At 42.5% G+C, this 27,885-nt stretch overlaps 1 protein-coding gene across 5 annotated transcripts in view; it reads left to right on the plus strand.

Annotated features, from left to right (window-relative positions):
• Positions 1-27,885, plus strand: part of sema5ba (sema domain, seven thrombospondin repeats (type 1 and type 1-like), transmembrane domain (TM) and short cytoplasmic domain, (semaphorin) 5Ba) — a 152,873-nt gene that overhangs the window by 79,148 nt on the left and 45,840 nt on the right. For 4 of the 5 annotated variants that reach the window (XR_010915189.1, XM_067515983.1, XM_067515981.1 and 1 more), the window contains 4 exons: positions 19,129-19,191; positions 19,980-20,078; positions 20,196-20,409; positions 25,490-25,775. Coding sequence is in view for 4 of the 5 variants with exons in the window: in XM_067515983.1 (XP_067372084.1) it covers positions 19,129-19,191; positions 19,980-20,078; positions 20,196-20,409; positions 25,490-25,775 (662 nt within the window). In the remaining variant the exon portion in view is untranslated. Of the gene's footprint in view, positions 1-17,019; positions 17,461-19,128; positions 19,192-19,979; positions 20,079-20,195; positions 20,410-25,489; positions 25,776-27,885 lie in introns of those variants that run through there. The other variant, XM_067515984.1, reaches the window with a different exon arrangement.

The raw sequence follows: 27,885 nt of genomic DNA on the forward strand, positions 1-27,885 counted from the left end.
TGTCACTAGCCGATGAAAACAGTGAACATAAACATTAAGGTAGGGCGACGTGTAGGGAACGTAACTCAACTGCCTATTTAAGACACACAAACTGTGGATGGAGGCTCAAGAAAGCACAGGACGTTTCCACAGAAGCTGAAGTTGAGCTCACGTGTGAAGCAACTGCGGTGCTGTTGCAATAGGTCATGTGATGTGCTCCACATTTTGTGACAAATCAGTAAAAAACACTTGACCCTGATGTCTTTGTGCCGAACCCTAACCAAACTGCCGTGTTTGCACAGTTGTAGTCCAGTGGTTTTGAGTGTTTACGGTGAAAGAATGGCGTGAAACTTTTATTATTTTAATGCCATTGTAAGCGACGATATCCATTATTTTAATGCCTGGGTGCAACTTCAAAAGACGGCTGCCTCCCATGGTGGTTCTGGTTTATTTTTAAGTAACCAGGAAAAATGTTAAGAACTATATTTGCTGCATTGTTGCAAGAACAATATGCTGCATTATTTTACACCACATTTCCCCAGAAAGTGAAAGCACATCACCAGACTCAACGTTGTCTGACAAAGTCCCCTTTCACAGCAGCCACAACTGAATGACATGATGTGTACAGCTGCCACCCGTGTGTCACTGCCGATATCAATGCCCCCCTTTGTCTGCGTGTCCTCGTTGTCTAGTTTTGGAGAGGCGAGGTTGACTTATGAAGGTTTTCATTTGTTTTCACCCTGACTGTGTTGTTCTCCACGGCTCTGTGGTGCTTTTCCCTTTGTCCTGCTATCTTCACATCCGTGTGACATGTCGAAAGTTTACCCACATAAAAAACAGTGAATGTACAAACAAATACCCACACGCATGCACTCAAACTTACTATCTGAATTTGTATCTCTCGGGCACACACACACACAGATCCTCAACTAATTGCAAGCGATAGGAATAAACGAGGGAGCTCCTGCTTCCTTGTAACAAACGCAGAGGTGTCATCCCTGATGCCAAGGCTGAAATCAATGAGAACATTATACAAACTGCCCAGTGAAGCAAAGAGGAAGGTCTCTACTCCCTCATGTTCATTTGCCAGTAAACGAAAGCTGTCCAAAGAAACGGAGGAGGGCGGCATCTTAAAATACTCCTTTTGCTTTTGTTGTATAAGCAAACGGAAAACAAACCTAAATCTCCCACTTGCCGGTCCAGCCTCTGCTTCGACATCAAAGCCTTATTTCTCCAAGGCTTTTGCTTGAGATTCCTCAACCAGTGATATGTTGCTTAAATACCCAAACCACCTGTCGAAGACGAAGGCTGTTTTCACACTGGGTTTGTTTGTTTGAGTCCAAACTTGAGTTCAGCTGTCTGCACTCCCCCAGGACGCTCGGTTTGCCTCATCAAAGTGTAGTTCCTCAGTAACATTGCCAGGAAATGAAGCCAGCGCCCATTTTGATGGGAAAAATGTGAACTGTACACAGTGAGAATGGGCAGCCTGAGGCAGTGTGAGCGGTGGAAATTAGGAATAGTTTGCCACATTCATGTTCAAAGATACATATTTATTGATTGGTTTTTATTTATACTCATTTTTTTAAATATTCAAATGTCAATATGATATTAAAAATCCAATGTAAGGGTCACGATGCCACGATATGAAGACAATATAGCTCTGATTGTTGTCAGTTTAGCCTTGGATTATTTATACATTTTCTATTAAGTTATTCTATCATGATCATTGATTTTTATATGGACGTTTTGTTCCTTCCGAGCTCAGTTTATTATTTTTGAGTCGCTGGTGGATTTAAAGGGCAACTTCACCAATTTTCAACTTGCTCCCCATGGCTTTAGTTTAGGGTGTAAATATACAATAATGCTTTTAAACTTTTCTCTGACTTCCCTATATTTAAGTATCTCTCTGCTTCTAGTTGAAAAATGCTTGAAGATGACTTGGAGGAACCTTCATCTCATTGCTCACACTATAGAGGTTGTGGAGTCAGATAGAAGTTTGAAAGCATTATTGTAAATTTACACCCTAAACTAAAGCCATAAGGAGCAATTTGCAAATTGCTGAAGTTGCCCTTTAAAATGTGTAAAGCTGCTTTAAATCTTGTTCTCACCAATGCCCAATCTCTCTGTGGTGGTCCCACGGGGGTTGTAGGCAGAGTGTGATGAGGTCAGAGCCAAAATGCCCAACATTAACTGTGCTGCTGTGATGTGTAAATGAACTCGGGTTGTAACTCAGAGTGCACAAACATTTTGACCAGAACCATTCACAGACCATCTCATTCATTTAATATTGGTTCAGAAACAACATTTACACAACCAGATTTGTAGCTAGAACACAGTCAGCTGATGTGATGTGACAAATGCTTTGAGATGCAGGTTGGTCGGTGACCTGCTGACATGTGCGAAGCTTTTGATGCATTGTGGTGTTTTTAATCTATTTTCCAGTGACGCTGCATCTACGGTGTTTTATTTGTTTTCCTTGTTACCTAAGTGTAGAAGACAAACTCCTTACTCACTTATGAAAATGGATAAAGTTCATTTTTTCACCTTACAGTAGTTGGCTCACAGACTTAAAAAGCACTTAAAAGCTAAGTGCACCGTGTACTCGACTTCCAAAGTCAAACGTATTACCTTATTTGATGGGCAGCTGCCAGTGTGAAAGTTAACTGCATGAGTTCCACTCAGGAACCAAGTCGACCTGTGGGACGAAAAGCACGACTGGCTTTGCCTTGAAATACAGGTCGGCCATTGAGAGCAGGTGAAAGTCACACTGACGCTCTTTACAAACGACTTTGTGATTGATTGAAAAGCAAACCAGAGATGGTGGCCTGCTCTTGGTGTAGCCGCAGCGCCGCAGTCTCTCCTCTCCCATTCATTTGTTTGGACTGCTTGCTCTGGGCATTATCAGGATCTGTAACCACACACTGCTGTCACTATCACCCCACATTTAGAGTCTGCTATTCTCTCCTGTGACTAGTTATTAGATATAGCATGTGTTGGTGTGTGTGTGGCGTGTCATCCATCAGGTTGTCTGTCTCAGACGAAGCATCGATCTGCCAAAACAGTCACTACAGGAGATATGAAAAGATGTATCTTGCTTGCTTTGTAGATATGTAATATGTCTGTGGAGCCAGACACAACCAGAGCCCTTCTGTTTTTGAAGGTGGGCCATGAACAGGTGGGGGAGGGGGGGAAAGGCAATCAGATGAGGTGCTGATGCTAGGGCTTTTTAAGGCTCAGCACAGGTTGTTGTGTTCAAGCACCTGGGAGAGCACCTGCCACGGTCATTAGTGAGCAGGCGAGTGTGGAGCAATGAATGTGAAGAGAGAGGGGAGTGAAACAAGCAGAGCCAGGGAAACGGAGGTACCAGAGAAGAAAAGGAATAAAAAACAGTGGCAAGCAGAGAGTCAGAGCACAATGAAATTCATACATACGTTACAGAGTTGTGACAATTGAGAACGAGACTTAAGGTGGCGAGAGTTCAGTCTGCTCCAGCTCAGCAGTTTCTCTGTGGACATTTCGTCTTGTGAACTTCTGTGTCTCTGGGGAGTCGTACAAAATAGTTTCTGTGCTGTGCAGCACCTGTACAGAACACGTCCGGGGAGAGAATTCAAAGCCTTCAGAGACCTCACTTTGCCAGAGTCTGCTTCTCCTTTTTGTGGATGACAAAGTAACTGGAAGTTTTCAGTGTCCAAATGTGAATGTTTCTCTCTACTTCTTAACAAAAAAGAACATTTGAGAATTAAATTTAAACCACCTTAACCACGTCTCCTTCTTGTGGAGCTGCAGCATCTACTAAACTCCTGAGATTCATGTACTTCTTCTTCTTTTCCTTTGGGCTGTTCCCTTTCAGGGGTCTGCTTCCAGTTAACCCTGTCCTCTGCATCCTCTTCTCTCACACCAACTAACTTCATCATGAGATAATGTACGAGTTCAGCAAATCCCAAATGGTTCATTAGGCACAAAACGTATATTTGGGGACAGAAGATTTGTAAAAAAAAAAAAAAAAAAAAAACGAGCATTTTCAATTATTTAAAGGATAATTGTGGTTTTCTTTGATCTTTGTTACTTTGTCATTTGATGATTTATGGAGTTTTGCCTTAGCTTAACCAGAGTACTGATATCATGCTAGTATTAGCTGACTGGCATCAGCTGTTCATTCATAAGTTACAATCCGTGGTTTATTCACCACCTTCTTGGCTACTATTTTACATCCAGTTGTAACTATTTGGAAATACTTTCAGATGTTTCAGCTTATGCAGAAATGCTTACAAATTTATAAAAACAAATATTTCTGCATCTTTCCCTGTGCGGTTAAGTAATTCTAGCTTTTGAGGTTACTATTCATATTTCTTGTTTGAAAGAACTCAGAAGACAGAAATGACCAAAAATACAAACAGACTCAGAGAGGATCTGTGTCTATCACATCCAAAAGCAGGTACACAAGGATTGAAACTAATAAAAACATAAAGTTACAAAACAACTGACGGAAAGAACTCCCAAAATTAGAGTTTAAATGACTGAAAAGACCTCAAATGAAAAAAAACAAAAGCACAAAAAGGGATAGAAAACAAACCTTCAAAAACAGCAAAAAAATAAAAGGCCAATGCCTGTCTCCTGTCTGTGCCCAGGGGCTTATTTTCCTCATAATCCATCAGTGACAATAGGATTTGGAACATAACATTATGGGACATATTTTACTGAAAAAACATTTTAAAAAAAAAACGTACATATCCTGGCTTTCCATCGGCTCTACTGTTAAATTTGTGTTTGTTGAATGCGCGTGATTTGGGAGATAACTCTTTTATTATCACTTTGAAATGCATTCAGTCACCCTGCGCTTTACCTAGACAAGAACACACACACACACACACACACACGCACACGCACACACACACACACACACACACACACACACACACACACACACACACACACACACGATCACCCACCCAGCTACCTAACACTGGGACTGGTCAGGCATCCTACTCACCAGTGTTGAGACTCTCTGAACATCAGATTCTGGTGGAAGAGTTCTGCATCTCTGTCCCTCACCCTGCTTCAGTTTTCATTTTTAAACTCTTCTACCTGTCTCTCTGACTCTTTCTTTTTTCTGTTGTTTTTTTTTTTGAGGGGGGTGGGGGGCATAGCCAGTATTAGTGCAGGTGGTGAGTCTGATTGCAATCCACCCACATGCTCTGTCCTAGAAGCACCCACTGACAGAGCTCTCTATGTCTCTGATGTGCCGGTCGGGCCGATCTCCACAATCGCCACAATCAGAGCGGCGAAAGGAAGGTTGTGGGAGGTGTGTGTCTGTGTGCATGTGTGTGGCGGGGGATAAAACAGAGGAGTGGGAGAGTGGTTAAAAACAGCAGAGGTACAGTAGAGGCTCACGCATTCTATGGGTGGGGAGGGAGAGGAGAGCTAGCAAGCTGTTTCTGTCATTTGTTACTGTCAGTTTTCCTTTTTTTTGTTTGGTTTTTCTTTACGTTGGGATGAGAGATCTGCCAGATGTTCTACGAGCGATTCAAGAAAAAAAATTACGAAACAACAGCAACTTTAGATGGATGAACTTTTTATGCTTAAAAAGGAAATAAATGCCTGTTGGTCTCTTCTTTCTTTCGTTTTTCTCTCACCTTCTTTTGCAGTTTCGAAGTAATAGAAAATGACACAAGCAGAGCCCTGTTTAGATGACTCTTTCTTTCTTCTGCATGTTGCACACTAGTAACAGGAGATAGAATATTGATTTGTCGGCTGCATATTTGTACAAGGCCACAGAGCTACAGAATTGTACTGATTGTCTTTGGCTGGATTGCTTTTTTTTTTTTTCATTGCTTTTTGTTATTCAGTGTCCTTTTCAGTTTGTGTCAGAAATGTCTACACACATTGCAGCTTGAGCACTTTTGTCACATGTACTGTACACACATGCATTCACATCATTACTGCTACTCTGCTGGGGATGCACTTGAGTTCGCTCTCATGCATCTATCCTCACACACACACGCACTTACAGATGTACAGTTATCTGACAGGGTCAAGGCTTCGTGCGAGAAGACGGTGGAGAATGTAACCCCCGGTATCAGCTACTCAGTCGGTACGGGGTCCTGACCCGACTTTTCACTGAGCTTAAGTACCAGTATTGACAGAGATGGAGCATGCAGGAATTGAAATGGGAAGAGGAATAAGAATGGGAAGGAGGAGAACTGCAGGGAGAAACATCCAGGAGATGAAGAATTATTCAAATAACCGTCTCTTTGCAGAAACAGATACATTTCTTTCCCTGCTTACTTACAGAACATTAGTTAAAAAGGTTCAAAAAAGCGCCCTGCCAAAATGTAGCTACAGTAAAGTTGCCGGGTTGGTTTGTCGTAAGTGTGAAAGGTGATTTGCAGTATGTTTGTCGCTTGTGTGGTTACTTACAAACTGTTACGCAGCGAACACTGCGTATTTTACAAGCTAAACGTGGGGCTTTTCTGTGTAGAGTTTGCATCTTCTCCATGTTCTTGTGTTTAAATTCCTCCCACAATCCAAAGACAGACAGTTACAGTAGGTTCATTGCTGACTCTAAATTAAATGTGAATGCCGGTGTGAGTGGTGGTCTCTGTATGTCAGCCCTAACCTGTCTTTTGTCCAGTGAAACCCCGGCCAGCTACAGCTACAGCTCCCCCGTGTCCCTTGAAAGGATATAGGCAGTTAAGATGATGGATAGATGTAAAATAATGCATATAATAACGCAATATCATCATCCAGAAGGTTTTGTTCTATGCAGTAATGCCTATGAACATGCTTCAGGTTTTAAATAAAATGCAAACTGCAAACTCCAGAGTAAATAAAATCTTTTTTGTTTTCACGGATGGAAAGACCAAACTGATAGGTGAGGACGTATTGTAGACCCCCACACTGATACAAAGCAAATGGAAAATGAAAATATAAATGAAAAACTCTTTCTAGAAACAAATCAAACCTACAGTATGTGTTAAGATAAAGACAAGCCCAAAGGAATAAAAAAAAAAAAAAAACGGGTAGAGGAGTAAAAGCAGGAGATGGGAGGGGGAGGAGATGGGTCTTTGTCAGTCCATCAGATAATCCCTGCAGCGATAAGACGGCAGCAACATGGAGGTGGAATGTAAACACCATATTACTGTCTGGATCTCTACATATCTGTCTCCATCCCTCCACCTGCCATAACCCACCGCTCCACTTTTTTTTTTTTTTTTTTTCCCTCTTTTGCCTCTTCTGCCAGTGCACGTGCTCCATTCTCGAAATCCCATCTACAGCAAAAATCACAGGGGCTCCGCCTTTGACATTTTTTCCTCAGGAGAACATTATATTTGCTTCTGATGTGGAACCGCTCTTGCATTTCTATCAGGCTTATTCGCCCATTGAGTCTTTTTCTGTGTGTCCATTCATGATGTCGCTCCAGTAGTTTTCCAGGACCAGCCAGGTTGTTCGTCAATATGCAGACCTGCAGATCTTCCTGAGCTTCCTTCCTTTTTGTTTCCAGTCAGAGGAATTTTTAGGGCGTTTTTTTCCCCTTATTAGATTTGTGGGTTTAATGAGTTTATCATTGTGGGGCAGAGTGTAAAACCCCTTGGGGCAAATTAGTAATTTGTGAAATTGGGCTGTGTAAAAAAAAAATAAAAATAAAAAATTATTTGACTTCACTTCACATTTTATTTTACATTTTAAATACATAGTTTCTTGCTACGGATCTCTCATGGGAACCTTCCAACAACGATGTGCCTATATGTAACTAATCTGCAAATGATTACATTAATATAGGAAACGGAAGCACTGGATGGATGTGTTTCAATTCGTTAAGCGAAAGCAAGTTTAAAGCTGCTGGTTCAAGTGAATAATGGGAATATACTGTAAAGAAACAAGAATGAATGAACTGAAAGATTGGATAGTTTGGGTGACAAATTAAAGTATGTTAACAGAAAATTATTGGCTGGTTGCAGTTTTGTTCTCTTACCAAACATTTGCAGATTAGAATGTGATTTTTAGAGTCAGGGTTGCTCATTAGCTCACAGTTTAACCAAGATGATGTGAAAAACATGCAAGAGGCAAAGCGACCCACAGTTTCCAGAGTTGGAAGCTTACATGGGCTTACTTGAGGTGAACTCTATTTTGTGGTCTCCTTATTGTCCAAGTGGGAGGCTTTTTCTCTTTTTTTAGATTTCTTGCTGAAAACATTTTAGAAGTTCTGAGACAGCGCGGGTTCCCTGTGCGTTTGGAGGCCTGGGATTTGTCCTTGACGCAGTGTTTGTATTTAGGGTATTTCGAGTTGAGTGGTGGTCTGCAGCTCCCACAGTGAGCCGATGATGAGCAGCCCCCAGGTGGCCGTCCTGCTGTGCAGCATCATGGCCTGTCTCTTTAGGACTAAAGACCTCTTTACCAGATGTGAGGCTGAGATACAGACGGACAGTGGCACTCAAGCAAAACTGCACTGTGGTCTTATGCAGTAATGTGCTTTTAATCTTCAGAACAGAAGCATTGAAACTGAGAAATTGCAGTATTTACAGCTTTTAATGGACAATAGAGTTGTTGTCTATGTTAGGATTAAATCAAGTTGCTGACTCTTTTATGTTACATATGCTAAAGCAGGTGAACCCACCCCCGGGGGGGTGGCTTCATGTATTTATACATGGTTGTCTACAGTATGGCAGCTAACAATATGCCACAGCTTGATTTAATTATACTGCTGCGTGATTATTCTCATCCTCAATTTATCTGCAAATAATATTTCTAATTTGTTGTTCACTCTTTCAAATATCAAAGCATCAAAAAAGAAATTGTGACATATGTAAAAAAGAAATGATTTATTGATTAGTTTTGGTTTTGTGTGTTAAAGGAATTCATCTTTTGTTTTTTGATTGGCCCTTTTGCTTTAACTGCCCAGTCCATCATGATGGATTCTAATGTTTGGATAAAGATTCTGGTTGTTTGCAGACCATTATTCTGAAGGTCACTAATATCATTCATCCAATTAACAATTTAAACTCTCACTTCCTGTTTTCAAGAATTGATATTTACACTGACTAAAATATTTAAACCTGGTCTCTATAAAGACTAGCTTTGTGCACCACGTTTTTAAAGGAGTAGAAACGGGAGAGTTGGGTAGGAAACTAAAATAAATGTGAAATTTAGCGTAATGTGTTTTGAAATGCTGTGGATGTACTTCACACTGAAACCTGTCGGTACCTACAGAACCAAATGCAGAACCATGCAAATCTGAAATGAAAATTGGGGGAACAGCTGTGTCTTTGTTGTTGCTTGGTCCCATGTGGATCAAGTTCAGGAGAGCAGAGGGGCCGAGAAGGTCAATAGGTCAACTGTCGCAGTTTGTTCCTTTAAACAGGAAATGGCTTGTGTAAACTCCCTCATCAACAGGCACTACTGGGAACGTCCCACAGCACCGCAGACAAATAAATGCTTCTGTTTATGCAGGTGTTTTTGTTGGATGCTTAATATTCCTATGGGACAGAAGAAACTGACATTCGGTTAAGCTGAAGACACGTTGACATTTTCACACAAGGTAGTAGCAACGTGAACAGTACAGTATATCAGCTACAGTCCTCACAGCGCTCAAGGGCAAAGCAGGGGATTCGTGGAGAAAGCCGGGGATCAAGAGGAATGTCCGCCACGCAGCGGACATTAAACTGACCCTCTTGGATATTCATACCCTTGATTCGCCCACAGTATCAGGCTCCTCTCTTGCCCTGAGTTTGATGAGTCATGGCTGATTTCATTCACACTCTTCATTAATTTCTGTGCTGCAGTTTGGCCAGAGATTTAATTATTGATGCAGCCTTTGTCAGAGCAGAGGCATAATCTGTGAGCTAAGAGCAAGAGGGAGCTACTTGTCACCCCGTAATGTGCTGCAGCTTTGCCAGCCAGGCTGGGAAGAACAACTATCTCTGTGCAGCGGTACCTGCATTTATACATGTACTGCTCACTTCTGTCATACAGCATATACAACACTCATTAGCCACATCGTTAACCTGGTGGTTTAATTGTTGTGGTGTCAGCACGGGCAGTGTGACAGGTCTGGAGCCTCATACATAAGAAGTGATACGTGTTTGTCCTTTTTTAATGGTGGGAAATCGGAGGGAAGTTATTTGGCATTTCGGTACATGTAAAACCAAAAGAACAAAGTTCAAAATCAGTGAAGGCATCATTTAATGGGAAGCATTTATTCTATGTGTTTGTGTTGTTCTTTTTTTAATTTTATCTACTGTGTCTGTTCACACCACAAATTAGAAATCTTAGTCGGTTCGCTTTGCCCTGTCAGCCGGTGGTCTGTAGGTTGTGGAACATTTTTTTTTAAAAAGGCAGAGAAAACAATGTTCACTAACAAATCACTGATTATCTAGGCTGCATCTGCCTTTGATACTGGCTCATTGTGTTGAATTGGCAAAATGGTTGGTTTGTTTGGTTTGTGAGGGGAGAAGCTGCAGATTATGTCCTTCATTAGATTATTACAATGAATCATATAAGGGGTTAAACTGCAGTCAGTGGCATTTTTTTAAACACAGTTTGTATTTATTTTAACATTTACAGTAATAAATGTGAAGTGTGATTAATGTGATAGGTATTTGGTTTTAAAGAAAACCGGTAATTATTAGCTCTGTGCTCCATGTGCTTTAGCACCATGTGAGGCTGCACATACAGTACATCTGTATTACCTGGAATTTTTTCTGTACCTGTGTGGGCGCATCCAGTGCGGTACGCTGAGTCTGTGCTGGTTGGTTGGTCATGGAGAGACTGTCTGCTTTCACCTGCCAGCCTCCCTAATGTGAAATTACAGTGAGTAGGAGGCAGCAGCAGCGTGAGTGGGCAACCACATAGAGGCTGTTAGCACATACTGAGCCATACAGTGTATTCAACACATCAGAGGAGTGGGAAACAGCTTCCTGTCCCCAGGTATGACCCCTGGAATTGCTTTTTGTTGTAAATACCAAATATTGTGACTGTGAAACAGCTTCTTTACATATTAATGCTCTCTAAAAAAACCATCACATAGGATTTATATATGTCTTATGCACAAACTACGTTTAGATGGTCAATAACTGTAGGATTAAAAGCAGCTATTGTAAGGCATCTTAGTCTTGTATTTCAGTTAACCCTTTATCACATGCGATCCAGGTCTTTGTCGTGTTAATCTGGAAGCAAAGAGGGAAATAAAGGATCAACATGTCATTTTTTGACACTGCAATGATCAGCTGCCTTATTTCGGGTTTGTTCCCCTGGAATCCTGCATTTTCTTCACAACACCTGGACCTAGTCATTCTCCACCTGTCCACCAGGTGCCCCCAGAGTCCCCCACCCTTTGCCAGTCACGTGACGCTGCTCCTCTCACACCTGCCTTTTAATGAAGCCCTACTGACAATTTACTGAACAAATTCTCCTTCGCATTTGTCTGATTTTCCATGGTGCTCCTGTGCCTGGGTGTAGTTACCCTGCCTGCCTGCCTGCACGTATGTACGTCTTAACCTACAGTCCCTGGCTGTCTACCCACATTCAGACTAGCTGCTTGTCTGTAAGCCTGTTCATATACATCAAGTCTCTCTGATTCACTTTGTCTGTGCGTGGGTCCTCTTCTGTTGCCCACCGTTGAACTTTGACAGATTGCTGTTCTGTATATTATTAGAATATAATATCACGTAGATACCTTCCAGTGCAATACCTTTTAAAAAAGGTTGGATTGAAGTACTGTAGAAATGTTATATTCATCAAACCAGTTCTTGGTCCAATCAAACTTCTTGGTGTGTGTCTATGTTTTTGCAGCAAAAGCACTAATTTAAGAGATTTACCTAAAATTGGCCATGTTTATATTCCTGCTGCACCAAGAAAATGTACTGTAAGCAGCCAAAGAATCTGCCCAAGCACTTCATTTACACTTGATGTTTTCAATAGGTGCAATAGACATACTCTATTTTGGTGCCTGAAACATCATATATTGCCTTAGTGTGAAATTGAATCACTTTCAAGACTGCACTCAGGCATCTTTGTTGAACTGAACTATGTAATTTAAATTTCACTGGAAATGCTTTAGGATGAAATGTTTGTCTAAATGCTGCTTTTCACACAGACTGAAACAGTGCAAGCTGTCAGGAGTGTCTGACGGCTCGTATTCACGGCCCAATGGCTTTTTTTCCGTTCGTCTTCTCTCCTGCTGCTGTCTGTTTGCTGGAGTCTGCACCCGGCTGCATTTCGCAACAATGGGAACGTGTAGTCAGAACTCTTAAAATGGTCCGGTGTGTTCTGAAAGGTAGACACGCGTAGTCTGAACACTCCGTCGAACTGCTCCCCTCCATGTCTGCAGCTGTGTGTGAACGGAGGTGTAGGTCAGTGACCTCATGCCACGCTGATTCAGACTGTCAGTGTGGTGTTTAACACAGAGAGGAGTGTGCAAAAGGGATGCTGGTTCGTGTGTGTGTGTGTGTTAGAGGGAGAGAAACACAAAGGAGAGGGTGTGGGTGTGTCCTTTTAGAGACACTGAGCTGCGAGACAAAGGGCTGCTGAAAGTCGGTGGTTTGTGAACCATATATCTGTGTATAATGGAAATGTGAACCTGTGTGTTTTTTATATTTAGTTAATTAGGCATCTCATCAGTCATTTATTAATTTGAAAATTTCCCATGTATCCCCAGTTCTTGGTGGTAAAAAAGTGTTGCCCATTGTTCCACGGGATTGGGATCAGAGCCGATATAAGCTTTTTTTAAAAAAAAATTATTATTAATTAATTAATTTAGCAAAATATTCAGAGGTTTGATAAATTGGTTTGCATTTACTTCAGCGTTGTTTGCGTGTCACCCCTGTGCTACTTTGCTGCTCAAAAAAAGCATTTTGGCATTATGTGTGTTGGCGTTGTCCAAAAGCTTTCCCGTGATTTTGCTGCAGACATAACTGATGATGCAGCATATTCAGTTCCCACAAATTCCACCCCCAAAGCTATGCAGACAGGTTTCTGTGATAACAGATTTTTCAAGCCTTTGCCAAAAGGCCATTCTGTCCACTCTTTCTCTTCTGGAAGGGCACAGCACCCCCTCATCCTCCTCACTACGGTTCTGGACACTGCTCACTTCCTACGTTGGCCTGGAGCGGCCATCATCTGCGTTTTCCCCTTTCAGCCAATGGATTCCCCCTGCAGGGCAGAACACATGTGCAGCCTCAAGCTCACCTGTAATGAACTGTGGAAAGCATTTGAAGTTATCGAAGATTAATTAAAAATGGCAATTTTATAGCAGAATTCCAGATGCCAGGATATTAAAGATGGATGACGACCGTAGAAAGAACAGAGTGCTGTGATTCATTTTGTTATGGCAGCTCGAGGATGTTTGACTGACACAATTCACTAAGACCCAGAAATGAGAATACAACAGGTACAATTAAGCTTAAAGTAAAGACGTCCCAAGTGTGTTTGTGCTGAACACAGATTTCAAAGTTCAAAAATAACAAAGCTAATAACTTCTGCATTGCACTCTGTATATGTGCACTAGTACCCTGGGGAACCAGATACTAATGCGGACGAGTATTATTTTTACGTGCACCCCAACTGCTTTAGCAATTAAATGTGTAGGTAGCAAATATATATTGGCATTGTGTCACAATTAATTAAACTCAAACTTTTAGCTAAGTTCCACAAAATTCTTCCACAAAACACTTCATGGAAGCTCCACAAAGAATCAAACAAATGACTGAAGAGGTGCACAGCTGAGCACTCTCCCTGTGTGGAAGTGTTTTTCTGTGCAGCGAAACAAGATATAACGTTAGACTAAAGACGCACAGGATGTTTTTGCAAATTCTTCTACGCACTTCAAATCAGCCTTGATGCAGGTATGTGAGTCATTTGGGTAATGGTGGGAAACACATGATCAAAACTGAGCAGATTCTGGGGCTTTACAGCCTGTTTGACACGCTCATGATGTGGCACTGGTTTCCCACCTGTGAGCACCATCAGTGGCGTTCGGTCTCGTGCCGCTGCTTCGGTGGCTGCGCGTTTCTTCTCTGCACCACCTGTGCACCAATTTGTGCCAGAAGAGGCCATATTGTCAGGTGGTACTCACCCCTCCTTGCAAGTTTTCATCTTTTTATTTTGACAACATTAAATAATTATCTCTTTTTTTTTTTATCTACATACTATATGATCTCTCTCTGTTTTTTGTTTTTTTTGTCTGAATGGTTAAATATCATTCAAGGAGAAAAGGTTGAGTGAGTGATAAACATGCAGGAGTCCAAGAAGTGTTAGTATGAGACATTGCCACGTGTGGAACATCCCCGTTTGAATGAACATCTTCCAAACTTTCCACTTGCAAATGAACCATTTAGATGAATGATAAATAACCCAGATTGTTGAAGTCAGAATGAATATTTCCAGGAACTGTGACTGTAAAATGTCACAACTTTTCATTATCAGTGCTTGCAGACTGGAGTTTGGCATTTTTAGCAGAATGTGCCGCTACAGCTACATTATGAGGGGCCTAAACGTATTGTGCAGGCTAAACACACAAAGGAACAGCTGTTGGTTTTGTTAAAATATTTGGTGACATTGAAAACTATTTTAATACTATTCTATGCTAAATTCACACCAGTTGGGTCCACTCACACTAAACTGCAATATGAATCTATCCTGATGGTAACAAGTGCCAGACAGCTCCTATTCAAACAGACATTAGTCCCACGACACACTTATTTACAATATTCATGAGATATAATTAGTTGTCACACATGATGTTAGCAGTGTGTCACTGAGAACCGGCCTTATCAGCACAGCACCACATGTCAGGAACGGCCACATTCGCAGCCACTGCCGCTCACAAACTCTCTGTACTTCATTAGTGTTTCTCGCTCTCTTTTTTTTTTCTCTGTCTCTCTGCTTCTCGTAAAAATAGAATTAATTTTCGAGCCCAGCCACCATCTTTCTGCAGTAAAAGTGATGAATCCCCTTCCCTGCTACTAATTGTATTTTCTGCCTATTTTATTTGCCTATAAAGAATTCATGTTTTTCGCCCCTCTTCCCTCCTTTAAGGAAGATGCCGCGGGGCAAGATATTCTTATTGTGTCTAAGCAGTGGCGAAATTGGGAGAAATGAGGTGTCAGGCCTAGGTTGGGAAGAGGAATTGATGGCAGAGAGAGCACATGGTTGTTGGCCTTGCTAATAGATGGAATGAACTCTAACATGTATCTGAGGCCAGAGGCACAAATAATAAACAGCTCCATGGCCTCGGGCTGCATTTGAGCATGAAAAACGGCTGCACGTGGGCGTCTCAGAGAGGAGGATGACTCTTTAATTCACCCATATTTTCTCAACAAAAGACGGCCATATAAATGATATTTCAAGCACCTCTTAAATCTGGTTCCTTCCATTATTTATGCTGGATTTATGTCTATAAAATGTGGAAATTTGATATCAGTGTTTTCACATACCGTCCTCACCAGGATAACATGATTGTTAATTAGTTTTCAGATGTTATATTTATTTTTACCTGACGTGTTACTCCTCATCGTGTCTGTCGCTGCTCAGTGTCGCCAAGGAATGATTACTCTTATCCTGGAGCATTTCCAAAATGTTTTGCTGACATTTTGTTGCGTTTCACAAGCATTTGGATTTCACTTTCAGCTCATTGCTGATGAGTGGAGCGAGGACCTGAAGAGCAGGTGGTTTGGTCCTGGTCCGAGCTGCATCTGGAAGTATCCTTCGTGTGTGCTTATGATCTGTGTTGTCATCATCCTTTCCGTATTGGAAATCTACTTTGTTCCTCAGTTTTGAGGTTATTTTGCCTCGTCTGATTTGGAGGTTTTAAGGACACAGGGTGTTGTTGTGCAGATTGCAAAGCGCACTGAGGCAAATTTGTGATTGTGCTTAGCTGCACACAACATGCTGTCTTATCTTTAACTTGTCTCAGTATTTCCCTAATACCACACATTTGAAGAAAAACTATAGCTTTCTTTCTTCTGCCTCATGGACTTTGACAGAGAAGTGACTTAAATTAACGAGATGTCACTCCCAACAGATGCAAGCCGCTTTGGCACCCGGCCTGAAAGCTGGCTGATCTGAACGAGATTCTGTGCTGCTCCTGACTGGCTAAACTGTCTTTTCCAGGGGTGTTTTCGGACTCGATTGGGACAGAGCCTGGTCCGTTAACAGGAGGTTCGGTGGTTATTTGAAGAGGCCGAGCTCCATGAAGTGACTTTGATGAAAGCAAATGAATTCACCACCAGCTTGTTTGACAGTGTCTTTTCTCTCAATCCCTTCTCTTTCCTTTTGTTAGATTTGTTAATTTTTTTTTTTCGTGAAAAAATAAACACTGCATTCTGCCCACGCATTGCACAGCTTTTATTCATCCTGTTGATGGCAGGCCATTCAGGGTCTGGTACAGTGGGAAGGTATTTGAGGGAGAGGACGTTGTGGCAGAATTGGTATTCTCACAGGCTGTGTGTGACTGTGGCTTTGTTCCAAAATGGTGTGAAGAAGAGCTGGACGGAGAGAGGGACGAGGGGGAGGGAAGGAGGGAGGGAGGGAGGGAGAGAAGCACTTTCTGGTGAAGGTCAGCGGGTTAAGCCGATGGGGATCCTTGGAGATGGGGCCCTGCTGAAAAGATGGTAAATGCCCCAAGCCATTATTCATCGCAAAGGTATCCATCACCCTGTGTGTGTGCATGCACGTACGTGTGTGTGTGTGTGTTTACAATGACGTCATCCCATCAGTCCCTGGGCTGCCACGGGCTGACAGGCAGGGGCTGTGGAGGAGCAGTGTTTTCATTTCGGCGGGCAGAGTGATGGGCTTGCCGTGCAGGGGGGGCGGGGCCACTCTCTGAATGGCAGGTGCCACGCTGGTCGCGGTGCTCATGGGAAGTGGAAGTGAGGCTCGTCGCCGCCTGCGTGCCGTTCGGCGGTGGCAGCACGAGCAGTAGAGGTCCTGCAGAGCACTTCCTGCATATAATTCCGGTTCAGTGTCTGGAGCTCAGGTTTCATTTTAATCACGGTTTACTTTATATAGCTGTCCCCCTGCTGCTGCCTCTCTCACTATTGCTGTCTGAAGCGGGTTAATTGAAGGGAGCTGCTGTGGGAGACAGGGAGATGAGCTGTAACTATCAATATGGGCCAGAGCCCACTTCTGGTGCTCTAGCAGCTGCAGGAGCTAAACATAGCTTTATAACTGTTATGAATCTGCCTCAGTCTCCACTCGGAACCTGCACTTAACCATGCTAGTGGGGGTGCACAGGGTTTATCTTTCTTTTTTTATGTTTGGTTTAGCACAGCTGGAGCTGATCTAATCAAGATTTTTACATTACTTTGCCGCCCGCCTCCGCTCTTTGGAGCATGTGCTTTTCGTGGCACAGAGTCGAATCCATCTCCTCAGCCTTGCTTCTTGCCGCAACTTACTGTAGCAACTAGCTGACGAGTGGAGCGTCTTGCAAGCCAAATCATCCGCTTTCTTTCCCAGCTCGTCACTAACTTTGTCTGCAATGTACACGGGGTGAGTTTGCCGATTTCACGGAGCTTTAAGTCGTGTCTCAAACAATCAAAGGTGGAGCTGAAAAGCGGCGGAATCACTTCCTCTGCAGTCCTTTGGCAGCACAAACTGTTCTTGCTCCATCAAAATGCAATCAGAGTTGGGACTTTTCTGTGAATATAAGCTTAGAATAAAAGCCCTGGATAATGTGCATATGTTGACTAGCTCATTAGGCTGTGGCTAATACTGTTCGGTCTGGTGTTTTCACTCATTATAAAGAATTTATGCAGAGGCTAATCATTCCAAATCATGAACTTCCACTCCTGCGAGCACAGTTGATAAACTCCATGATCTGTGAAATAAAAGGTCTATTTATACACTTTAAAGAGAAAGGAACGCTCAGTGAATTTAAACGCCACAGTCTGTCTCCAGAAAGATGTTGGCAGTTCCCTTAAGTTCTTCTCATTAAATGTGCTTATCCTGTTTTTATTTCCATTTCAATTCCTAAAAAGCTTCATTCTCTGCACTGAGGATCCAAAAAAAAAAAAAAAAAAAAAAAAAGTGATTAACTCAAAACTATATTTTCCCAGCAGAATCCTCTCTGTGTCCTGAGGCTACACACTTTTTAGTCCCTTCCACTGAGCTTTAATTAAAGCAAAATGAAGATCCAAAAAAGAACAATACTGCCCGAGGACAAAGTTCACGTAAAAAATGAAATTGTCCTAAACTGCAGGTGTTAAAGTTGGACTGTGTAGTGGATCCCGGTTAGATTTTTACTCCAGATCTTGCTGTTTGTTTGAGTCCTCCACTTGGCTCTTGGAATACTGACCCAGTTTTGTGTTGACTTTTAGTTGGCCTCAACTGGCAGGCTCCGCCGAATGTTGGGTCACAACTTTGTCTCACTGGCCGGTTGTCCTGGAAAGGCGGATCATAGGATCTGCAGCGGGTGCTATTGTGCATGACAACCCCGCTGGGAGAGCAGAGGAAGAAACAAACACAGACCAAAAGGTTTTTATACAATATAGGACTTTAAAGACAGTTAGGCAGCCTACCTACGAGGGGGGGGCACGGGCACGGCACGGCATCCCCTGGCACCTGCACATATACAGTTCATGCCAAGACAGACAGGGACATCTCTCAACCCTTTTAACAAGGGCCAGTGTGACTCCGGTGGCCAAGCAGCATGTGTGTATGCACAGGCAAGTGTGTTTTGCACTGCAGTCGTGCAGTGCTGCTGCCTGCATCCATAATTGAGCCCAAGACACAACCATCAACACAAGTATAATTGGCCAGTGAGGGGAGGGGAGGTAGAGGGGGAGGGGGGGGGGGGTTGACCGAGCACAGGCAAGTGCTGCAAACATTCTGAGGGAGGAACAGAGAGAAAAAAGAAAGGAGGAGAGATGGAGAGAAAGTTATTTACATGCTAATTCCGTCCTCAGCCCTTCAGCTGCCTCTTTGGGTACGTTGCCCGCTACCCTCGAATAAGCTCTTAGCTGGCGAGCCGGTCGCCATGTTTACACAATAAACAAACAGCAATGAGGTTAAAGTCTTTTCATGCATCTTTTTGTGCGTGCCTACATTATTAGCAACAGTGAGTTGTTGCGTAACTGTTTTGTAGCGTCTGAAGGACTCGGCTGACTGCTTTTTGGCCTCTTTGTCATCCTGCGACTTTTTCTTGTTTTCGTTTCCTAGGCAACGGAATGGGCGCCGGATGAGGAAACCAAGAAGTCCTGTCAGAGCAAAGGCAAAACAGAGGTAACCTTGATCCCACGCCCAATTATAACACTTGATGTCAGCACTGCCTGGTTGTCAGAGAGGCCATCTTAATATCTTCTGGCTGTTGTGGTGAGGTCCTCATAGGCCTCACGGGAGGTACAGCACAGCTATTTCAGACTCTTCAATCAAGAGTTGTTTTTCTTGCAGCGAGGAGTAGAGGTTAAAGGGGAGGAAAATGCGCACAGCCGAACCCAGAGCAAGACAGTGAGACACACACAAAGACTTAGTTTCCTGTTCCCGGAGTCAGCTTTCTTATTTCCATTATTTAGTGATTGCAACGTCATTTTCTCTCCCACAGTCTACTCTGCTGTAGAGTGACGGGTGATGCCAAATACAAAAAAACAATCAATTCTTTTTGCAGCCTGCATCACTGCAATTACCTCAGTTCTTCGCAACCACACAAAGCAGCACCATTTACAAAAATACAACGTTTTATAACCAATAAATCTATTTCATGCCTCTGTTTAAAAAAAAAAAAAAAAAAAAAAGAGAAACATTTTCATGTCATCATTTTCTGAAACACATACTTGACTTATTTTAGAGCGTCTGTCGATGTCACAAATAGGCTTCCATTCAGCTGCGAACGAGCACTCGTATTTTTGAACAATGGAACGACTGAATGCTCGCTGAATTGCTTTGCTGTTGGTTGCGTCCCAGTCTGCTACCTGAAGACTTACTCCTTTGTTCTTCCCAGCAACATGCCGAGGAATATTTTGCCAAGCACCTCAACTTTTTAAAGGCTTTCTGCTTCACCTACTTTCATGCAGATTGAATGTCAGAACTACATCAGGGTCCTGCTGGTGAACAAGACAGAGGTCATGACCTGTGGAACCAATGCTTTCCAGCCACTATGTATTACCCGAGAGGTATGTGTGTGTGTAGTTTTGTAGAAATACAGTTGAAACATTGCTGGTTTGACTTGTAATTCTCCCAATGTCTGAACCTTTTTCCTGCCATTACTGTTTGTTTTTATCCCCCCACAGGTGGGCAACATGAGCAGTACGCTTGAGCGGGTGAATGGCGTGGCACGCTGCCCGTATGACCCCCGTCACAACTCCACGGCCGTGGTGACTGAGAGTGGAGAGCTGTACGCTGCCACAGTCATCGACTTCTCAGGGCGTGACCCTGTCATATACCGCAGCCTGGGTGGGATGCCACCTCTCCGGACCGCCCAGTACAACTCAAAGTGGCTCAATGGTACAGTAACAAAAAAAACACACAAGACAATCAATCATTTTTTTCCCTGTGCTGTAGCCAATAAGTATTTTTAATTACCTTTGGATCTACCCGTATATATGATGTCACAAATTCATGAAAAGCAATTGGAAGTTCGAGTCTGTATGTTTAAAATGCAGAGATTGATCATAAGGAGATTATTCAGTCTGATGGTGTGAGGTTTCCTTCAGACACATGAGACAAAAATCTAATAGAATTGCATTCATAATCCACATGAGGTTAAATTGTGTACAGATATGAGAGAAACACTGTTTGAAAATTCCTCCTGTTACTTTAAATATTTTCCCAGTCTTGCCTGGGGCGGCAGATGGGCATTTCTCCACTTTTGCTTCCAACGCACTCGTCTCTTTTGTTACAGCCGAGATGGATCAATCCAACAAGGGGTTTTTATAACAGACGCCAAAGACTGTTTTGGATTTGAGGTTGTACACTGAGCACACAGGACAGGTCAGGCATAGGAATTGTTAGAATGTATGAAATAGTAGAGAACATAAAGGGATGCGAGTCCTGCTGGTGTCAGTGTGACACCGGATGCAGCTTCAAGGGTGCAAGACTGTGGGCATATTGCAAAAATGAGAGGGAAGTTTGCTGTGACTCTCTAGTTGAATTTGGAATAATAACATACATTTACAAAGCTTTATTTTCAGGTGTGTGTGTGTGTGTGTGTGTGTGTGTGTGTGTGTTTGTGCCCCTAGCACAAAGCTGAAACTAGAGCTCCGTAGACACACAACCCAATGAATCTTTTATCGGTTTATCCACTTTCAAGTTTTGGGTTTAGTGCTAGTCAGTGGGAATTTCGTGTGTGTGTGTGGATGAAACTCATTGACCTTCAGAGACTGAGATCTGTTTGTACCTTGAACCCGAACTGGGACATTTGAGCCCCAAAGTTGACACAAGCTTATAATGTAATTTAACTTTTTTTTTCCCATCCATCCCCTGCTGAATTGCCTTTTGTTCTTAGCAATTTCACATCGGTATCTACTGCCCACATACGACATAACCAGGATATTCAGAGAAAGAACAGAGAGAAAGTAATGTCAAACTCCTTTACAAAACGAAATGACCAAGAGCAGAACTCGATTCTGCAGCTGGACAGATTCTGTCCGAACACTCTATCTCGTGTCCAAGCCAGATGCAATAATTAAAAGCAAAGCCTGGATTCAATTTAAAAATTGTTCTTCTTGTATTGCTTTTGTCGGTTTATTTATTCATTTATTTATTTTTGTAAGGTACCAACAGTTTTGTCTATATGCAACCATGACAGCAACTATTAATTTGATTGATCTGTCAATTGTTTTCTCAGTTGACGTTCTACATGATCAGTGTGTAATATGTCCTCAGGCTCCCAAAGTGATGCTTTTACCTGTCTTGTTGGGTGTGAGCAGCAGTTCAAAAGCCAAATATATTCTTTCAACAAAGATTTAGAAAGCCAGAGCATTTTCTGCTTGATCAAATCCATTAATCATCAGAGTTGTTGACGTAGCTAAACAAAAAATATTCAGCGCGTGAGGCCGGCTGTGTGTTACAATGAGAGGTAGGCTGTGAAAAGTAGATCGAATGCAAGCAAAGATAAAAGGTGGGAGAGTGTGAAGGTGCATGTTTGCTGGTGAGAGGGAGGAGGGATGAGAGAGTTGTGGGGCAGAGATGAGCGTGAGGACGAGAGAGAAGCAGAGAAGACAGAGCGAGGAGTCAGTGAGTGATGTAATTATTCCTCACGGCAGGGAGAGGGTGAAATTACAACACACAGCATGCTTCACACAGGGACCCTGTGTGTGTGTATATGCAGTACAGTATGTATTTAGACTGTATGTGCTTCCATGTGTGGCTGAGCTCGGTGTGCATTTCAGAGCAACACACACAGAGCATGTGGGAGGGGAAAAATATAAGTAACAAAGTAGAGAGTGTCGTCATCAGCATAACTACACAGCTGGCTGCACACACAGTGTCGCACACACATGCTGCACTGTAACCCCCCCCCACACACACACACACACACACACGCACAAACACACATCCATGCCATCACAGACAAAGCCTGCTTTGCTTCATGGCTGATTCTGTGAGGGTTATGGAGTTGAGTTCTCAAAGGATTTGGGGTGTGAATGAAAATCTCATTTCCAGCTCTAAGCCTCTCCAGTTCAGGAGGAACCAAAGGCAGGGAGGGAGTTCTGGATCTAATCAATCTGTTCCCTTATTGGATTGGTAGCCCGCCAGGTGCTGACCAGCTGTTTCCCATCAGACATCTGAATGACATGAGGACTTATAAATTTGCTGGTAAAATAATACCTAAAGAATATCTGTGTGCTTCTCAATCCCCCGTAGACATTTATATGTACTGTCACACTGCTTTCTGCTGAAAGAAAAAGTCTGTATGTAGTAAAAAATAAAAATAAAAACAAGTTATTATGCATTTTAACTAATACCTCTCTTCACTATGGCTGGATGTATAACTAACCCTAATAGAATACAGATATCCATCAACCATGAAAACTAATTTCAAATGGGAAACCGGGAGCAGGCTGTAGACAACTATTCAGATCAAACCTAAAAGAGTCTCTGTTTTTTTTTTTTACAACGTCTGATATAAATATTAGATAACGACACGTTTTACTGTAACTGTGGTCTAAGGCTTCATGTGACGTTGGCGATGGCAGCCTTCCTTTCCTGCAGCACCCAACCAACCTGCCACACTGAACAATCTGTTTACCGCTCAGCTGGGTGCTGGGAAAACTCTGCTCGTCCCTTTTGCACCCACGCAGCTTCAGCAATAATATGCAGAATGTGTCAACTCCTGCTGCCCTTTGGCTGACACGCACACAGTATGCATCAACAGAGGGGCCGCGGCGTGCAGACACATTGCAGCCCAAACGTGCCGTATGCACGCACAGACACCCATATGTTACATTACATAGCTGAGGCGGACCTGAGCACAGTTGGCACCTTCACATGGCGACTTGCTGCAGGGAAAGTGGCACCGACACGTTACAATGGGTGTCTCTTTAGCCTCAGTTGGAGGGATTGTATGTGACCCGACAGGCGTGACACCGCTCACGTGTCCGTCTACATGCTTGTTAGTAGCACCAGTTACCTGAGTGTGGATGTGCTGTACTTTACTTATTTTCTTGTTAAGCCTGCGATTTTAAATGGAGATTGAAGATGAACCGATAAGGACCTTTTCTATATTGAAAAGTTGATTAGATCAACCTGCTAAATGAATATCCCACATTGGTGCAGAGGATCTACCATTAGGAGTAATGAAGATTTTTTTCTGCACTCGCCGCCACTTTTTATAGCTTCATTACAATTTCAAAAAGTTTGAATCAGTTTACACCACACACTTCCTGTGGACAGTGTGATAAGAGCTGCAGTAGCCGTGTAGACAGAGATTTAGTCTCTTCCAGCTCTGCTTCTGAATCCTATTGTCTTATAAAAAGCCTCACTGGCCCCTGAAGGCACATCCCACCGTGGCTATTAACAGGTCCTCTCCACTCGGTGTGTGTGTGTGTGTGTGTTTCTAACCTCACATTCCCTCTTTTTTTGTTTATGAGCGTGCACGCCGCCGTGCAAATCAAGGTTTACTCCTCCATTTGCGTTTGTGCTTATGTGGGTGTGCAAGCATGTGTCTGAACGTGTGGTATCGCTCACAATAAATGGATCCCAGGGGAAAACTGGAGCGACAGCAGCAGAGGAGGATTCTCTCTGTTTCCTCCTGCCTGTGCACAAGCACCTGCACGATGAAAACAGAACTGTATGAGTCACAACACCACCATGGATGTGTCTGGTTCGACTAGAAACTACAATGTAAATATCAGGAAAGAAGATTTTAGAATTAATCAGCAGCTTTGTCTTCATTTACTTTTTGTTATATTATTGGATTTAAAGCCAGAATCTTAAATGTCACCTTGATAAGCACAAAGATGCTAAATGTGACCAAAAAGGATTTAAATTTTGTTGAGAAAAGCACCTGTTTGTACAGGTCAACAAAAATAATCAGGCTTTAAAGGGTTACGTCACCCAAATTACCCAAATCCTGTTTAGGCTCTCAAACTAATGATTGACTGGGAACTGTAGACGGGAAATGAATAAATTGGTGGAGAAACTTCACATCAGATGCGTACAAACAGAACAAAAAGTCATTCTGTGAGTGGGCTTTACAGTCACCGGATCTAAATTAAAGTGAGCATCGGTGGGAGAATCTGGGCTGCTCTTCATCACCCACAAAACAGCTCTGGAGACATGTGGAATCAGTGCTGAAGATATTCAAAGCTGTTCCGGTGGCACATAGCAGCCAGACACCTCGCTAAGATGATTTATGTTGGTTTACACTTTAATTCACTTGTCTTTCTTTGATAAACAGCAGTTCACAAACTGTTCACAAAGATGATTTTTACACCACAAAGTAAATTGGCACATAAAGCCAAAACTATCAGCATGATTAGATGCTCTTAAAGCTAACAGGGAGAATGTGATTTGACATGTGTGGATGCATTATTCAAACGCATTTATGCGAAGCCTCCTAAATGCAGATGTTACATCAGCCTGGAAGTGATTTCTCTAAAAACGGATGTACAAGCTCTTTTCCTCTGCACGCTCACAGCAACAAATTAGTATTCTGTGATGAGTCATGTGTTTACAAAGGATGACAGTAACAACCCATTCAAACTGTTATCCGGGCTGCTTTACCTGATAACCCGCCCGGCAAGGAGAGCCATTAATCATTCGCCGAGTACCCCGGGGCAATAAAAGCAGCACGGGCATCCACTTAAACAGACATGGCTCCATGGATTTACCATCAAAACATCAGACAAATTTATTAGTCACCGTTTTTATTTATCTCCTCTCCTCCTCCCTCTGCCCGCTCTCCTCTCATTTACACCTTTGACATTGAGGTTCTCTCCAAACCACCTTATTGCAATCAATAATATACAGTACAGGGGTCAAAGCGACAACGTCTACAAGATAAATGTTGCACAAATGTCTGCTTCCAAGGAGTTGTTGGGTAATGATCCACTTACTTCCTTTTTCTTCTCGCTCCCGGCAGAGCCTCACTTCATCTCGGCCTACGACATCGGCCTCTTCACCTTCTTCTTCCTGAGGGAGAACGCAGTGGAACACGACTGTGGCAAGACGGTCTATTCCCGTGTGGCACGGGTCTGCAAAAACGACATAGGCGGGCGTTTTCTCCTGGAGGACACTTGGACAACGTTCATGAAGGCCAGGCTCAACTGCTCCCGCTCTGGAGAGATCCCCTTCTACTACAACGAGCTGCAGAGCACCTTCTACCTGCCAGAGCAAGACCTCATCTACGGCATCTTCACGACCAATGTGTGAGTGTTGAGTAATTGTGGCTTGTTTGATATAAAAATAACCATCTAAAGCACTTATGTAAAATCACATTACTTATATTAACTTATTGCTTTGATAATGTTATTAAATTCTCATGGGATTCCCAGACTTAAAGGATGCCTTCACTGATTTTCAACTTGATTCTTTTGCTACTAGTTGGAATAGCACATGTACATAAATGCCATTAAACTTCCCACTGACTCCTCAAATCAAAATATCTCTTTACTGTTCATCTAGCTGAAAAATGCCTTCAGATGACATCATTTGGAGGAACCTTCGTTCTAGATTATGTCATCTTGTCTCTCACACTATGGAGCTTGTAATCATGGTCAACCTGCTTTTCCAGAGCTCCTCCAGATGACTTCATCTGAACTCCTAATGATGGAAAACTCCTCCGGGTGATGTCATTTGGAGTAGTACATAGACACATTTGCAAGATAGCAAGTTGAAAATTGGTGAAGTCACCCTTTAACTCCTAAATATTATTTTATAGCTGCTTTGTCACCTAGCACTGGCACAGGAATGAAACATTTTACAGGTAGTTTACCCACAGAAACATTGTGTCGCTCATCTCTCAGAACAATTGGATTATTCACCACACTGTGAAGTGTGACTCCAAACATGGAGCTGTGGGTGACTAATCACCGTAGTGTTTAATACAATTTTCTGGCTATTATTATTTCATACATGTTAGATTGACAAATTGCGTGCTTTAATGAGTTTGAGGAGAGCCATGACAGTTTGTGTACTTTCTGAATGCAGTAGCAGAGAAACATCTGTTGCATAAAGAATTTCCACATGTTTTCACGTTGGCACAGCAGCATTGGCGTTAAATTCCCTTCATCCTCCTAATGTTCCGCCTGTTGAATGAAGCTTTGCTCTCTGGTTTAGCGATGGAGGCCTCTGTGTCTCATTCAGCCACTTGTTGAACCACCTGTGTTGTTGTTGTTTTGGACAAATGCAGATTTGATTTGTTGTGGTGTAAATGGTGACACATTGTGCTTCTATCAAATCAAAAAGATCAACGGCTTGTCCTTTCAGGGGTCGACACAGCGGAACGTGTTCCGCATGTTTTAGCGCCGGATGCCCTCACTGCCCCAACCCTCTCATTTTTATTTTATTTTAATTTATATTTTTTGTCCGGGCTTGGGACTGGCACTTTGTTGGCTGGGTGGGGCCACACCTTGTGCGGTGGGATTTCTACCACTGAGCCACCAGGCCACCTTCAAAGGAGTTTTGTTTCATGAGGAAGACAGTCTCGAACCTCGAACCCACAACCTTTTAATGCCTTCGTCCGTGCTCAGTGAGAAGTCCAACGCACTATTTTCTTTTTTAGCAGATTCAAGCAAGGAAACATACTCAAATATGTCTTTGGTGTCAGTTTCATGTCATCTATTCTCGACAACCAGAGTAACAGTTCCTGTCCATGCCGCACACAAAGTGGCACCTCTGACCACACAGCACAGCACTCGTGTCTCATTTTGCCCCAGTAAAAAAAGCCGCTGCAAAAAACACACATGGGAAAATGAAAATAAATGAATGTACAAAAAGATGAATGAGTACAAACCTAAAGTCTGTAAAGTAAAATTTAATTAGACTTAATCGGTAAAGATGAGAAACTTACTTAAATAATCTGCTTTTTAATATGTTAAATAGTCCAAAATCTACTGCATTTCAAAGACGACTTAGTAAACACATTCAGTTTTATTGGGTCAAAATACCAGATTTGTATTTTATAATTTACTTTATTGTTAGTTCTAATGAGGTTTTTAAATGTTTCTTTTGCTTCTCTTTTGTGTTCACACGTTAAATGTTTTTCCAAGGAAAAAGTGAGATTTTAATGAGAGTTCATAGTAACAGGATCTCACTCCCTGCTATTTGACCTCAGTACAGATCCCTCCACGGTTTCTATCATCTCTTAAGGCACATGTGCACACGCAAATGAGTCAGACCATTGTTACTGATGCATCGTTTGCTTCATCACTCATCTTAAACACATTACTATAACCTTGGTTATTACTCTTTAGGGAGCAGTAATGTATTATCAACTTACAGTTATTTCTCTCCAATTATAAACATTCCGTTGCACAA

This window comes from Channa argus, chromosome 9 (assembly GCF_033026475.1).
Source record: "Channa argus isolate prfri chromosome 9, Channa argus male v1.0, whole genome shotgun sequence".
NCBI lineage: Eukaryota > Metazoa > Chordata > Actinopteri > Anabantiformes > Channidae > Channa > Channa argus.